General features: G+C 34.4%; 2 protein-coding genes across 2 annotated transcripts in view; one reads left to right on the top strand and one right to left on the bottom strand.

The window, feature by feature from the left end:
• Window positions 1-1,415, top strand: part of parp14rs1 (poly(ADP-ribose) polymerase family member 14-related sequence 1) — a gene marked incomplete at its 5' end in the record, with an annotated part of 17,424 nt that extends 16,009 nt beyond the window's left edge. The window contains 3 exons of the mRNA XM_084121957.1: window positions 175-317; window positions 576-750; window positions 851-1,415. Coding sequence (XP_083978083.1) covers window positions 175-317; window positions 576-750; window positions 851-1,131 — 599 coding nt within the window. The 3' untranslated portion in view covers window positions 1,132-1,415. The remainder of the gene's footprint in view (window positions 1-174; window positions 318-575; window positions 751-850) is intronic.
• Window positions 1,398-12,997, bottom strand: esyt3 (extended synaptotagmin-like protein 3). Its single transcript, XM_084121958.1, has 23 exons — window positions 12,371-12,997; window positions 11,445-11,486; window positions 11,151-11,285; window positions 10,964-11,040; window positions 10,806-10,875; window positions 9,908-9,997; window positions 9,753-9,808; window positions 8,574-8,694; window positions 8,292-8,468; window positions 7,115-7,197; window positions 6,991-7,039; window positions 6,743-6,832; window positions 6,477-6,539; window positions 6,309-6,368; window positions 4,918-4,989; window positions 4,716-4,802; window positions 4,399-4,548; window positions 3,174-3,571; window positions 2,848-2,946; window positions 2,615-2,746; window positions 2,429-2,534; window positions 2,273-2,322; window positions 1,398-2,157 (listed from the first exon to the last, which is right to left on the bottom strand). The coding sequence occupies exons 1-23, from the start codon at window positions 12,689-12,691 to the stop codon at window positions 2,118-2,120; spliced, it is 2,568 nt and encodes an 855-aa protein (XP_083978084.1). The 5' UTR covers window positions 12,692-12,997; the 3' UTR covers window positions 1,398-2,117.
• Between the last annotated feature and the right edge of the window lie 1,353 nt (window positions 12,998-14,350).

Here is a 14,350-nt window from a genome sequence, read left to right on the forward strand (position 1 = left end):
TGCTGTGTAGTATCATTTATCAATACGAAAAATTAAAATACTACATATATAAAAACTCAATTAAAGTGAATAAATGTGTAAATTATTATCTTTTCATAAATAAAGATGTGAATTGGATATGATTTGTCTAATGGCACTAGAACTCATTTTAAATAAGTTGTTATTTTTCTCCAGCTACTGAAAGTATCCCACAGCATTGGGATGCCTTGGCACCTAATGAGTTGTACAGAAAGTTTAATTTGCAACCGACCAGCACAGAATACACAGACGTATTGGGGCGCTTTCAGGCCACTTGTCCAAACAACAAAGTCTTGAAGGTGCGTTTCATTTTATTGTATTGTTTTTAGTGTTTTATGAACAGTTCATTCAATTTGATAGGATTCCAACCCCAGTTAAAGATAGAATTCTTAGAATGGGTGTAGGTGGATCTAATTTTTGAATTAGAAAGGCAGTGAAATAAATTGTAAATGACAAGGAAATAAACACATGGCAACTTCACAGACAACTCAATTTTATACTCGTATTCATTATGGGATTCTTGTCTGTTTTTTACGCCTGTTTTTTTATTATAATAGATTGAACGAATCCAGAATCCTGGCATGTGGAAGAACTACCAGAATAACAAAAGTGTCATGGAAAAAAAGAATGGTCATCAAAACAATGAGAAAAGACTCTTTCATGGAACCAGTGAGCAGACTATCAATCACATCGATAAGAGTGGATTTAATCGCAGTTATGCAGGAAAAAATGGTAAATCATTTACTACAGTCATTATAATATTTTCATTCCATCATTCTAATTGAAGTGGTGTATATATTTATTTTTCATCTCTTAATTTTTCCTGTTACAGCTGCAGCATATGGAAACGGCACATACTTTGCAGTTAATGCAAGCTACTCTTGTAACAACACATACTCAGTGCCTAATGCTCAGGGACATAAGCACATGTACCTCTGCAGAGTCCTTACGGGAGACTACACTAAAGGAGCAGGTGGGATGATTGTGCCACCTGCAAAAAATGCCAACTGTGACCCGTACGACACAGTTGTGGACCACCCAACTGCTCCGACCATTTTTGTGGTATTTCGTGATGATAATGCTTATCCTGAATATTTAATCACTTTCACTTAGTCATTTAAAGATCAATAATTTTACACAGTGAGACTGAGGGCTTGATCACATCAGATACAATCAGGGAGAAGATTTTTAAATGAATTTCCATAATGATCCTTACTGAATCATTAAAATTTAAAGGGCTTCTATGACAGAAAATGCATGTGCCTTATAATGAATTATTTTTCTGTTGTTTCTGCTGTAAAATGTTTAATTGTAAAGTTTACAAAAAAATGCACAAATAAATATGCAGGGACATTTATACAAACTGCACTGCAAATAAAGAACTTCAAAACTTCAAATTGTTTATTGTAATTTCTTACACCCTTATACAGCTGATACTTTTGACATTCAAAAAAAGTGTATAGGCACAATCCACATATATTGCTCTTCCACATCTTAATTACAAATATATCAATAAATGAATACAATTATATTTCTTATAAGACATACTGTTGGAAAAATAGATCTTAGGTATCTTGAATTCCATTGTAACAACCAAAAATAATACTTCATGCTTTAAGATGCTTTTAAATCATATTTGTCTCTATATTCAGGAATTCAAGAAGTTTTGCTACCATTTTATGAGTTCATACTGATATTTATATAAAAAATGTTAATGAACAAGTATTGTTAACAGCAATAAAGAAAATTATAAACCTGTTTTGAAGACTTGGACAGAAAGAAGGAAAAAGACTGAAAACCATGTCAAGAATCACTGTATCATATAAAAAAGACTGCAAATGCATGAAGCTCGAAGTATAAATGTGAAAATAGATAATGTATAAAATTGTATCCTACAGAATGGCATATGGTCAACATAAGCAATAAAGAGGAAATATTGTGTAGAATTAGGAATTATGTATTCAAATCACCTTCAAAGTCAGTGTCAAAGTGCGCAGTCTGTCTCATCTGGGTAGCTCTCAGCAATGGGTACAAGATAAAATTATAGGATAAATAATACATTTTCTAAGTTATTTTGCGACTAGTTGACCTCTGTTCTGCTAGTTTGTCTTCTTTAGCCCGGGGAGAGAGAGCTCGTACCTGTTTGAGAGAAAAAAATTATACATAAACACAAACCATCTGTATGCTTAAACCATATTAGTAAAAAAAATTCTGTGCGGTAAAAGTTAATGCCACAATTAATTGCTGTCCTTACCATTCTGTGGAGCCCATGTTTAGATCTATTTCAGACATATCAATCAAAACCTTTTGGGAAATATAAATAAAATTTTTACTCTCAACATCCTGATAATGCTTTTAGTCTATCGCTGCCTCATATATTCATGTCAATCCACGTTCTTTGTCTACTTACCATTCCAATCTCCTTTCGCTCCCTTTTGTGAAGCATTTTATTGTTTTTTACTGCGACATCCAACTTTCTGGTTCTTGCTTCCTCCGGAGACACGGCAAACTCAAACCTTGAGATTAAGAGTTATTTTAAAGATCTTTTCAAACAATGAAAATACTTGGTTTTCAAGAAGTGAAAAATGGCTCTAACATCTCATCGAAGACAGGATTCACAGTTTTCTTTTTAACCGGAGTGCGCTTGCGGTGTTTCCACGTCAGATCAGGCAGCAGATACATGCGGACGTAAGTATCAGAGCCGTTCTCGCTGCAGGAAAACAGATCCCTAAGGAGTCATGAAGAAGGATAATAGTTTTTATGATTCTTTCAGCTGTGTGGTAAATAATTAGAAGGTATATGTTAAAAAAAGAGACATAGACATCTCACTTGCAGCTGTTGACAATCACGATGAGCCGCTTCCTTAAGGTGGCATAACGCAATGTGAGTTGGATCTGCCCAAAGCTGCCCTGATGATTCAAGATGGCCCTTTGAATTAACATATAAACTCATTGGTGAAAGTTTGAAGATTTTTGTAGAACAAAACATTTGAACTGTTATTGAACTGAACTGAATCAACACTGAACTGACTTGAGCTAAATAAAGACACTGTACTGCTATAATTAAACTGAGTTTGCTTCATAACATTGCTTCATATCTGTATTGTATTAAGCGTAATATAAATAAATAAATGTAAGTGTCACCATATTACATACTCAGGGTAAGGGACACTAGTGTCTGTTAGATCAAAGCGAGAAGAAGCTATTGAGTTCTCCGACAACAGGCTGTGGGAATCGTAGCGACGCATTTGACTGGGGGTGGACAGGCTCGAATGCAGCGCCTCTGTGCCCACGAAAGTGCTTCGTCGGTAGGGGGTATAATCCGCTTGCAGTTCATTAGAGGAGCTGACTGTAGATGGCATAGGGGCAGGAACAGTCTGTGTTCTGGAGAGCGGGACAGATGAAACGGGCACTTTTTCTTTCAGGTTGCTCTGTACGGGCTGAACTGGAACTGGAGTTGGAGGCTCAGGGCGAGTTTGGCTCGATGAGACTTTTGCCTTATCCTGAGCTGGTGGAGTGACAACCTTTGGTTCCCGTTTCTCCAACGCAAGGATCTAATTGAAGCGAAAGGTGTGAAGTCATTGTTAAATATTTACCAGCAAATATTATATTCATTATTAATTTATGCCTTAATATACAATAAAACATATATACAATAGAACTATATTTACATCAAATCCTTTCTTTAGAGGGAGACTCCAACCAAAATTTTTAATTCTCCTCTCATTTACATATACATACACACACACACACACACACGCACACACACACACACACACACACACACACATATATATATATATATATATATATATATATATATATATATATATATATATATATATACATAAAACATAAAAAAGGAACCAATACTGGTTCACTTGCAACAAAGATAAACATTGTTTGTGCCAACCACAATGTATTGTAGGAATTGAATAACAAATATAATGGTAACACGTTCTATTTGTTTTTCAATTTATTAAACTTAGTCCATTATGTAACATTGAACAACAATTTAAATAAATTCATTCATTCAACCATTTAAATTAATTTGTGAATCTAGGTTAATAATAATTCATAAATACATACTTATTAATTCATACTTAATACATACTTATTAGTTCATTATTAATTAATATCCTTTAAAAAGTATATTATGTAATTTTTACAAATTGTAATGTTGACATTTTTAATATTAACCTCCTAGATTAATAAATAATGTGAAGTCCATTGTTAGTTTGTGATACCTAATACTTTAACTAAGGTTAACATATTTAACCTTACTGTTAAATATAACCAATATAATAAATAATATTACTTTTAAATGTTTGATTTTAAGTTTTAGTACTGTGTTTGATTCTGCTTTAGTTCAATCGCTCACCCTGAGAACAGCTTTCATCTTGATCTGGCTATTGGCTCCGGAGCGCTCAAGCTGAAAATGCTGGTCCATTGTCATGTCAGAAACATTGAGCAGCCGGACCAATGGCAGAGTGAGTTTGCCCAATGAGGGTTTCTTCTGGTGTTCCTTTACCTGAGGTCACATAAAAATCAAAATATAGATTTATTTTCTATATATTACATAATAATGCTATCAATTTCTGACGTCTGTTATATTTATCAAGCCTTTTGTATGGAAGAACAAGAAAAACTCAGTCTGTTTTAAAATTGTAAAATAGATTATTTTAAGACCTGTTTTACCTCAACATTCAACACTTGGTTTGTCACGCTGTGCACAAAGAATGTGAAGCATTCATCATAAGTCGGGTCTTTTGTGGCATATACAATCTGTCAAAACAAATACAAACACTGCAGCTTCTAAATATCTGATCCAGTATGTAAAAAAAAGAGGAAAAGCTGAAGGGGATTGGCATTAGAATTATATTCCAAATAAGTTAAATACCTTGCTTTTTTGACTTTGCTGAGCAATGGAAAACTCCACGTATGAGTTGGGATCATTAGTTCTTCTGGTGAGCTGAAATTAGAAATGGACACAGTAAATAAATCTCATTTAGGGAAATACACATTTTGATGATGTATATTCCAAGTACAACACTTAGATATGGTTCCCAAGCTTTTTCCATCAATGATTTCCCATGACTTTTCCTTAAACTTTCCAGTTGTTTCTGATTTTTTACAAATCTAGCACAGATTTTCATTTAAGTCAGGTAGTGACTAAGTCAGGTGATAGACAAACAATTACGCTCAAACGTCTTCAGTGAGACAAAAAAAAACCCCTCCTGATTGGAATGCAGCTTATAGATGAATTAGTGAGTGGTGCATTAAAAACCACATCATGCCAAAACCAGTTCTGGCATCTGCAAAAAATGTTTTTTATTTTTGACAGAAGAAAAAATTCAGAGAATGTGTGCAGGACAAAAAAAGGAAAATCCAGCCAAATGTCAAAATAATAGGTTTGTAATCCACTTACAATGAGGTGATATTATGATTATGAAACTCACATCATGAAAAAGTCCTAATGTTTCATCTTTTGATTTGCATGATGTGTATGTGGTTAACGTGATCATTTTCATAGCTGAGCCACTGGTAGAAACCAGATGAACAGGTCATTACAAGCAGAAGCAGAAATGAAAGCCTGCACCTTGACTTTATCATGCTCACAGTTAAAACGATATGATATAATCTCTGGAATGCTCTCTATTCAGTACAAGATGGCAGGAGGCTGCATTCCAAACACATGAGAAGGAATAAGAGTCAAATACCTAGACATCTAGCATTTTGACCAACCAACAGAAAAATAAAAAAAATAAAAAAAAATCACCTTGTTCACGAGTAAGCCTAATAGACAAACTTTTCAGAAAGGCTTAAAAGAATAGAAAATTTGGTTATCATTTACTCATCCATTTATTAACGGTGAACTTTAATTTCAGTTTGTTCCTCGCACAAACCTATCATATGGCTTCAGAAGCTTGATATGGTATTTTTTATAGTGTTTATGGTGTAATTTTATGGAACCTTTTTGGAGCTGGACACAATAAACCATAGGTTTATTTTTTATTTAATTTTTTTAAACTCTATTTGTCCTCCACTGACATAACAACATAGAGGTTTGTAACAACACAAGGGTGAGTAAATGATGACAACTTTTTTCTATCTGGAGTCTATCTGGAAAGTTTGTTAATTTACCCATGTAAGCTGTGTCTGGATTGATTCTGAGAAGCTTAAAAGTAGATTCTTCCCCCATAAAGTCAGGGACAATGAAATTATGGTTTTGAAGGAATCAAGAAATGACTGCAAACTGTGTAGAATAAAGGAGTTGAGGCAATTTCTTACCCGAGACGCTTTGGGTTGTTTTCCATGCTTCTCATTATGGGTGAATTCATGTTGTTCTTTCTGAAGTCAAAGAAAATGGAAGACAATATCAATTGTTTTCACGTGCTGTGTTTGTTATAATAGGCTGGCAGTCTTTTAGAAGTGCTCTCATTGTACAAGTATACTCACAGGCAGATTGGAGGCACTATCTAGATATACTGCCAGCATGGCACAAGCGAGCCCATCACTGGTCTGAACGGTGAAAATAAACAAATAAGAAGAAAACATATGAAAAGAACCTTAAATCTGACCCAGACACAGTTTGATTCTTTAGATATAACACATATTTTGTTAAATACACCACTTAAATCACGGCACATATTTTAACCATCTGCCGCAGTGTCTAAATCAATACATCAAGGTGACTATTATAAATGCAATAAATGCAAGCTTACCTCCTTCAGCAGTTCTGGGTTTGTGAGCAAGGAAAACCACTGCAATTTCATATGTATCTGACCACTCTCAATGTCCTCCAGAGTGTACCACTGCAAATCAAAGTCACAATTTAATTATATCATGGTATATTTTAATACTTTTTTTGTCAATGTTCAGAGAAGTATATCATTTTTGTTGTTGTTGTTGTTCTCATTCCAATCAACTATCCGTAAAGGAGCATTATGATTCTGATCTTTCTAAAGCTCACCTCGTCTATCTCTCGGTCCTTTTTCACATCTCCGCAATCCAAACTGAACCTGTGGCAGACAATCCAACATCTCACACTCAATCACATAAAATGACTATGAGCATCTGAGCATAATCATTATTACCTGCCCAAAAAGTCATCAGCGTCTGTGTCTTCGTCATAAAGTTCCACTTCCAACTCCTGTCCAGGAGCTTCATGAACGACAAACTATTGAAATCAAATATTAATGAGATCTCTTTGCATTTCCTATTTCCCATCTGAAATGACTTGTGGGTTCCATTTCTGTCCCCAGGACATTATATGTACAAATATGCATGAAAATTAACTCTAAAATAAAAACAAATTATTAAGCCAAGTGTCCTGCACTTTAATCTAACAGCAAATGTAAAATATATAATTTAAAACATGAATTATTAACTACTTAAAACGCTGCAAAAATAGCATGTTACCTGCCCCCACTCATTGAAATATTACTACATTTTAACATTACTTTTTTCTTTTGCATTGTTGTGTGCCTCCATATCCTATCTGTGCTTAATTATTATTTTTTCTTAAAAAAAAAAAAAAAAAAAAAATCATAACCCTCACAGAAACCTGTTCAAAACACTAGATTTAAATAGAAACATGATTTGGCCGATTTATAAGCCTTTTTTACCAGTAAGGTGCGGCTCACATTAACATGTAGTCAAACCTGTATACACATATGGACACATATTCCTGTTACCCAATGTTAATTCCTGTTACCCAATTTTTATTCCTGTTACTAAATCGTTTTTTATTTTTATTTTTTATTCATTAATAAAATAAAGTTAAAAAACTATTTTTATGATGATTAAAATGATGTTTAGTCCATCATTCATCCCATTGTTTAATAAATTTCATTATTATTATTATTTTTTTTTTTAAATTGAGGCTTGAGTCGCCTTTAAAAGGACAAAAAATATTTTTTAGAACAGCACAAGTTAACAATTTCTTTAAAACAAACATCTTGATGTAAAAAAAAAAAAAAAAGGAATTAGTTGACATGTTTTTAAACATTCTTTTGGAGTTCTGGTAACAGGACTGAGAAAAATGCATCCATCTTCCAATTAAAAACCTTGTAAAAAATGAAACAACATTACCTGAGATGGACCAATACATATTTTGAATGGTTAAATATATGTGTTATTAGATTCAGTTTTTAAAACGATTTAAAAAATGATGTTTTACTTGGAAGAGTTACAACAAGCACATGACACCCACTCAGTGGAATGGACCTTGAATATTATACAGATAGATTAAGGACCGCTCATAATAATTACCTCATAAACTTCATTCCAGCGTGGATTCAAATTTTCTTTGATGGTCTTTGTTTTGAATTGCTTGTTCCCGACCCTCAGCACAGTATATGGATCTGACTTGCCCTTTACTAGTCCCATCATGTGCGTGTCCTTTGCTACAAGATTCCGGGCCTCCAAAACATGAACCCGTACAACACCCTAAAGATGTTCACATGGTGTAAATTATTCTCCAGTTTGAAAAGAAACACATAAAAAGCTTTTTGACTGATTTTGGTAATGGAAAACGATCATTCCCAGTCTTACCCGAGGAAGAGGAAACTTCATTTGGTCAACCTTGACTTGGTCAATCAAAGGGATGCACATCCGATTGGGCAGAACCATGAGAGAGGCGATGATGTCCACAATGGCTGATTCTGACATATGACTAAAAAGTAAATAGAGATTCAGATTTAGATGTTGAGGAAGACTACATATCACATTACATATCAATTAAATATGCCTGGATTACTCAATGACTGCAAGAGTCTTACAGCCAGGTAAAATCTGTCCTGGCTTGCAGGATATATGGGTTTATCTCTGATTGTTATAGAGATTAATGAGTAAACAGTTAGCAGAAATAACATTATTTTTCCAATTTGTACTAAATAATGAAAAATTGTGTTTTGAGACAGCATGTTATGTATTATATATAAAATGATGGCAGACTAGGAACAAAGAGCACAATAAGGTAATCAGTAATCTTATATTTATTTTTTTTGGAAAAAGGACACCTTTAATCCTTATTATTACTACCTGTCCTATTTATCCCTCCACACACTGGAGGCTTTCAGGCTATACACAGTCGTCTATATATAAACTCGCATGACAACATTCCATGTCCTGAAGCAGTTTTGAAGATGAGTGTAGGTGGCCACTGGCCAGCTAGTTTTTTTCATTTATGTTTACCCACTCCAGCTTTAATGTGACTGAGTTGCTCATGCTTATGTAAGGGTTAATGCCCGACGAGGTGTCCATTATCAGGTTTTAATGGACGACGGCGAGGCGTGAACCGTCCGACGCGCAGCCACGTGGCCACAGCGACCCGACCGCAGCAGTTGATCAGTGAGTTTGAGCCAGCGCAATCATTTAGAACTGTCATCAGGCAAATTGACGGGACGCCTTTCCTAGGTGTACATTATCACTTTTTAATGGACACCCTGCAGCCAATCAGAATAGAGTATTCACCCAGACTATGGTATAATACAGGGTTAACTGCTTGATAATACAATGTATATACACAATTTAAGGACACAATCTAATCCTAACTAACAAAGTTTATAAGTTATGAAATAATGAAATAATAATACTTTAATACTTCTAAGATAACATGTGTATCGAGAACTGTCAAGTACAAAAAAATAAAAAATAAACATTATTCTGACAGATTTTCATAAATAGCTTTTAAAGAGTTACAATCAAAATTACTAAAATCTGTGAACGTACCTTAGCCCTGGACCATCCAAAAGGTTAGTCATTCCAGTCCAATTGATTTGCAGAGCCTGGAAATGTAATTTAAAATGTTCATGTTTTGCTAATGAACTCATGACACTTATTTTTTTACTTTGAGCATGCCAATTGCTTGCAATATCCATACTCACGGGTCGGCGAATGAAAAACATTGTGACTCCACCTACAAGGGGTGCCTGGCCAATCAGAGGCTCGAGAATTACACGTAGCATCCCCTGAAGCTGAAGGAAAAAAATAAACTCATTCACACATTTTCATACTTTTATACATTAACTTGTACTGTGGGGAGTGGGGACTCTCCTAGTCTAGATGTTTGTGCATTTCCTGTAAATACTCTCTAATGATGATAAACAAACATATGGACACATATAATACATTTTTTGGAACACTGTGGCTGAGGGTTCTGCAGGAAACTCCTGTACACTATTATTCAAAAGTTTGTGGTCAGTAAGATTTTTTTTTAATTAATATGAAATTAATAATTTTATTCAGCAAGGATGCATTTATTTGATCAAAAGTGACAGTAAAGACATTTATAATGTTACAATACATTTCTATTTTAAATAAATGCTATTCTATTAAACTTTCTATTCTTTAAAGTCTTCTGAGAAAAATAAAATGTATCACAGTTTCCTCGAAAATATTGTGCAACTGTTACATCATTGTTGATAACAATAATCAATGTTTTTTGATCAGAAAATCAGCATATTATTAGAATCAATTCTGAAGGATCATGTGTCACTGAAGACTGCAGTAATGACTGCAGTATTTTTTTTTACCGTAATAATATTTCACAATATTACTGTTCTGTATATTTGATTAAAAAAATGCAGCGTTGGTGAGAATAAGAGACTAGAAAAAGATAAGAAAAAAAATGTAATCTGACTCCAAACTTTTGAATGGTAGTGTGTCACAAATGTGACCTCGCCTGACTGAAAGTCAACATTTGAACATCAACTGAAAAAAAGCCTATCTATTACTATTAAATTTAAGTTTTCGTTTTAACATTCATTACATTCCTTCACTAACCTGAAGCCCTTTGACTCCTACTTTGATGGCTGGTTTAACATCTGCATCAATGTCCACATCAGCATCATAACTACAGTAGAATTAAACCACACATTATAGCAATCATACGTGGGTTAGCATAATACAGTGTCAAAATGACATTTAAAATCATAGCTTACACAATGTTGAAGTCAAGGATGACCTCTCTTGTTTCCAGCTCATGTGTGTACGCTCGTACCCATGTAACAGTTGGAGCCTGAAACGCAAATACACTGTTGTAAACTCTATAATGATTGCTAAAATAGTTATAACTAGTACGGTCTATTCGCAGTTAAGGACACAGAGCCTCAGATTGTGGAATTATACCTTCTGTCCCATGTTAACTTTAGTAAAAGTGAAGGTCTTCAGATGGGTGCTGGATAATCTTACGGCTGGCTGAATGTTTTCAATGAGAAGCTTCTCCATGTACATGCCAAAGAACGGCCAAGCCTGCTGAAGAATCTACAACAAACATGCACATTTAGAGATTAAGATTGTATTTAAGGCAGAAATATTGAAATAGTAGTCTAAACTCCCACAGACAGACACATTTATGGAAAAGACTAGAGGTCTGCACAAATATGGCAAGAGGATAATTAACTTCTGCAGCATAAATCTTACCTTGTTAATCCAACCAGCCTTCTCAACATCTGCAAAATCAATCTATCAGGGCAAAGAATAAGGAACATAATAATTGGACACTTTCAGTTTCAAGATGTTTAAATATGAATTCATTTTCTCCATATTAAACTCATTATCTTTAATTCTGCTTTCCTTTTTTTATGCCACTGAACTATTTCTTTTTCTTGTGAAAGGATCAATATTCATGAATAACTTTATGATGTTCAGATGGGCTATTTAAACAGAAAACACCAGGTTTTTAGACCTTCAGTCAGGTATTTTCTATTTAACTTTATGGTATCATGGATATGTGTGACTTGTAATTTTTATTTATCAAAATCAACAGTAAAGATCAGGTGTGTAATTTCACGCTGTTATTTTAGAGAGCAGCCTGACAACCTGAGACAGGCTGACTATTTTTGTTACATAGGGTAGAGATAGTTCATCCCAAAATGAAAATTTTGTCACAACTGATTTATGTTGTCACTAGATATCTGACAGCCTCAGGTCTCTTCTTTTTTTTTCTTTTTTATAGGTGAACTACCCTTTAATTTGAAACTTTACAGGTCCACTAAAATGGTTCTACGTCATAACCCATTGCATTTATTTATTTCAACTTTAGGGTGTGTCAGTTTCTTGTTTTAAAGTATGAAGGGCTGGGTATTTTAATTAAAAAGCTCAAGCTGACATCTTTGTGTGTGATGTTCCCAAAGCAACACAACACGAAGCCACACCTTTGACAGTTTAATACCATCTAGTATTGTTTGGATACTAAGCAGTAGGCTAAAACACAAATACAGTACAGTATTTACCCACCAGCATTAGTTTGCATTTTCAGTATCAACTCACAAATTTATATTTTGCACGCTGCATAAATTAATATTAGGCTATCCCAGGACAGTAAACATGTCAAGAAGACCACCCACCCAAGCTGGCATGTTCGTGGACTTGAGTTCAGTGCTGATCACGTCCTTCTCGTTTTCCAAAAAGTCAATGGCTGTGTCGATCCTCTGCTCTTTCCACCTGCGGTTGTTTTTCCACATTGTCCACATCAGAATGCTCAGAAGAATCCAGCTGATGCTGAATCCAAACGAGCCCGTCAGGTACACGGGATAGCACAGGACAATCGCCTCCAGCATGAACATCATGAACTCCATGATCATCTGACTGACATCCTTTGCACTGAGTCCCTGTGGATTTCCAGCAGAGGTGGAGGGCTCTTGACCCTCAGTGACTGGAGCACTCATTGCGACTATGGAGCCTGATTCTTAAAAACGTCTGAAGTAGCGAGCGTCTGAATTCACATCATCGCCTGTCGATCGATCGCTGAACAGACGTCGTTTTTACAGGCTGTTTGAGATCAAATCCAACCATCAGATCGAGACTGTAAACAGAACATTTACCGAGACGCGCTCAGCATCATCACAGGTGACAGTCGCGATCTCCAACTGAGATTGTGGAGGCTCTCTGTCAGTTTTTGTGAACTTCCGTGTTTCCCATTCATTAGGGGTTTTTTTACCTGGCATGGCCTCTAAGTAGACACGCCTAAATTCCTCCCTTTTCTGTGTGAGAAAAAGTACAAACTCGTTCATGTAGTAAGTTGACAAACAGGATCTGCCTCGAAACCAAAACGACTGAAAATGTAAAATTGTCTGTTCGTGGAAGTACGGAGAGAACATCATTAGCTGACAAAGAGTGCGCGGACGAGATTTATGCTATATTTTTCTGAAAAATATTTTAAAGAAACATGATTAAGAAATTAACAACTACAACGAATCACCATTAGTTTACCATTTTAGTTTACCATATAGAATCACCATTCATTTAAAGGACAGGTTATAATAGCTTAAACTTGTGTTGTCTCTTTAATTGAAACATTCCAGCATTTTAAAGTTTCATATAAACTTTATATATTATGTTCATATTTATGTGCACTTTTTTGTTTATTTATTTATTTGTCTACATCAGGCTGTCAACCTAAACTAGTTGTATTTTCATTAATTAATAAATACCATAACAAGTGGCTATTGCTGTTATAGTAGCCTAGTTATGAATTAACTAATGTTAACTAATGGGATCTTATGTAAAGTGTTACCGTTTTAACAAATAAGACATATTTACTAGCCTAAATGAAACAAATTTGATATTTCAAGATTTCAAAGTGTCCCTAAGGTTTTAAATCATTATTATTATTTAAACTTTAAGTTGTTGTTGTTGTACATTACTTTTCGTGTCTTGTTTTTTTTCCAAGAACCCAACTAGGCCGAACTAGGCTACTATTAAGTTTGTACTAAATTGAATAAATCTTGTGCCATCTCGAGGAGCTTCGAAGCCATTGCAGTTCAATACAAGAGCATTACTTTATCAGTATTAGTATGTTATCAGACACTGATAACACTGTGACCTGGATTGGAAGTGGAGTTGTATTTGTCTAATTGTAGGCTATTACTCATTATTTAAGACCGAATAGCCTAGACTACACACAGGGCTGCATGTCTCTCAAAAGTGATGCATGTCTCTCAAAATTGATGAAATAATTACACAGAAAGACCATTGAAAATTGTATCACATGAAAAATCATGATAAAAAAAAAAACATTTGGATATAATTCAATTATATTTTATATGAAAATGTATTAACAGAGTTTTTTTTTTATGTCGTTCCGTCTTGAATGCCGATTCATTGAATGATATCAAAATTAATATTTATTTATTAAACGTTATAGTTTAAACCACTAATGAATTGTGAATTGTGTAATGTAATTTCCTGTATGCTCACTTGCATTCATTTTAAGTATGTAAATTAATTTAAAATACATTTTATGGAGGAATCCATTATCCCGGTAGTAATCAAAATTAAAAAAATACAAAAAGTTATTGTCAGAAGTGGGATTCGAACCCACGCCT

The sequence above is a fragment of the Abramis brama genome (genome assembly GCF_963993115.1).
Source record: "Abramis brama genome assembly, chromosome: 8".
NCBI lineage: Eukaryota > Metazoa > Chordata > Actinopteri > Cypriniformes > Leuciscidae > Abramis > Abramis brama.

Coding starts and splice junctions, on each gene's coding strand:
- esyt3 (XM_084121958.1), bottom strand. CDS start 12,691: ATGAGTGCTCCAGTCACTGAGGGTCAAGAGCCCTCCACCTCTGCTGGA. Junction 10,876..10,963: donor ATCCTTGACTTCAACATTGT/GTAAGCTATGAT, acceptor ATTCTACTGTAG/TTATGATGCTGATGTGGACA. Junction 7,040..7,114: donor GCTGATGACTTTTTGGGCAG/GTAATAATGATT, acceptor TGTCTGCCACAG/GTTCAGTTTGGATTGCGGAG.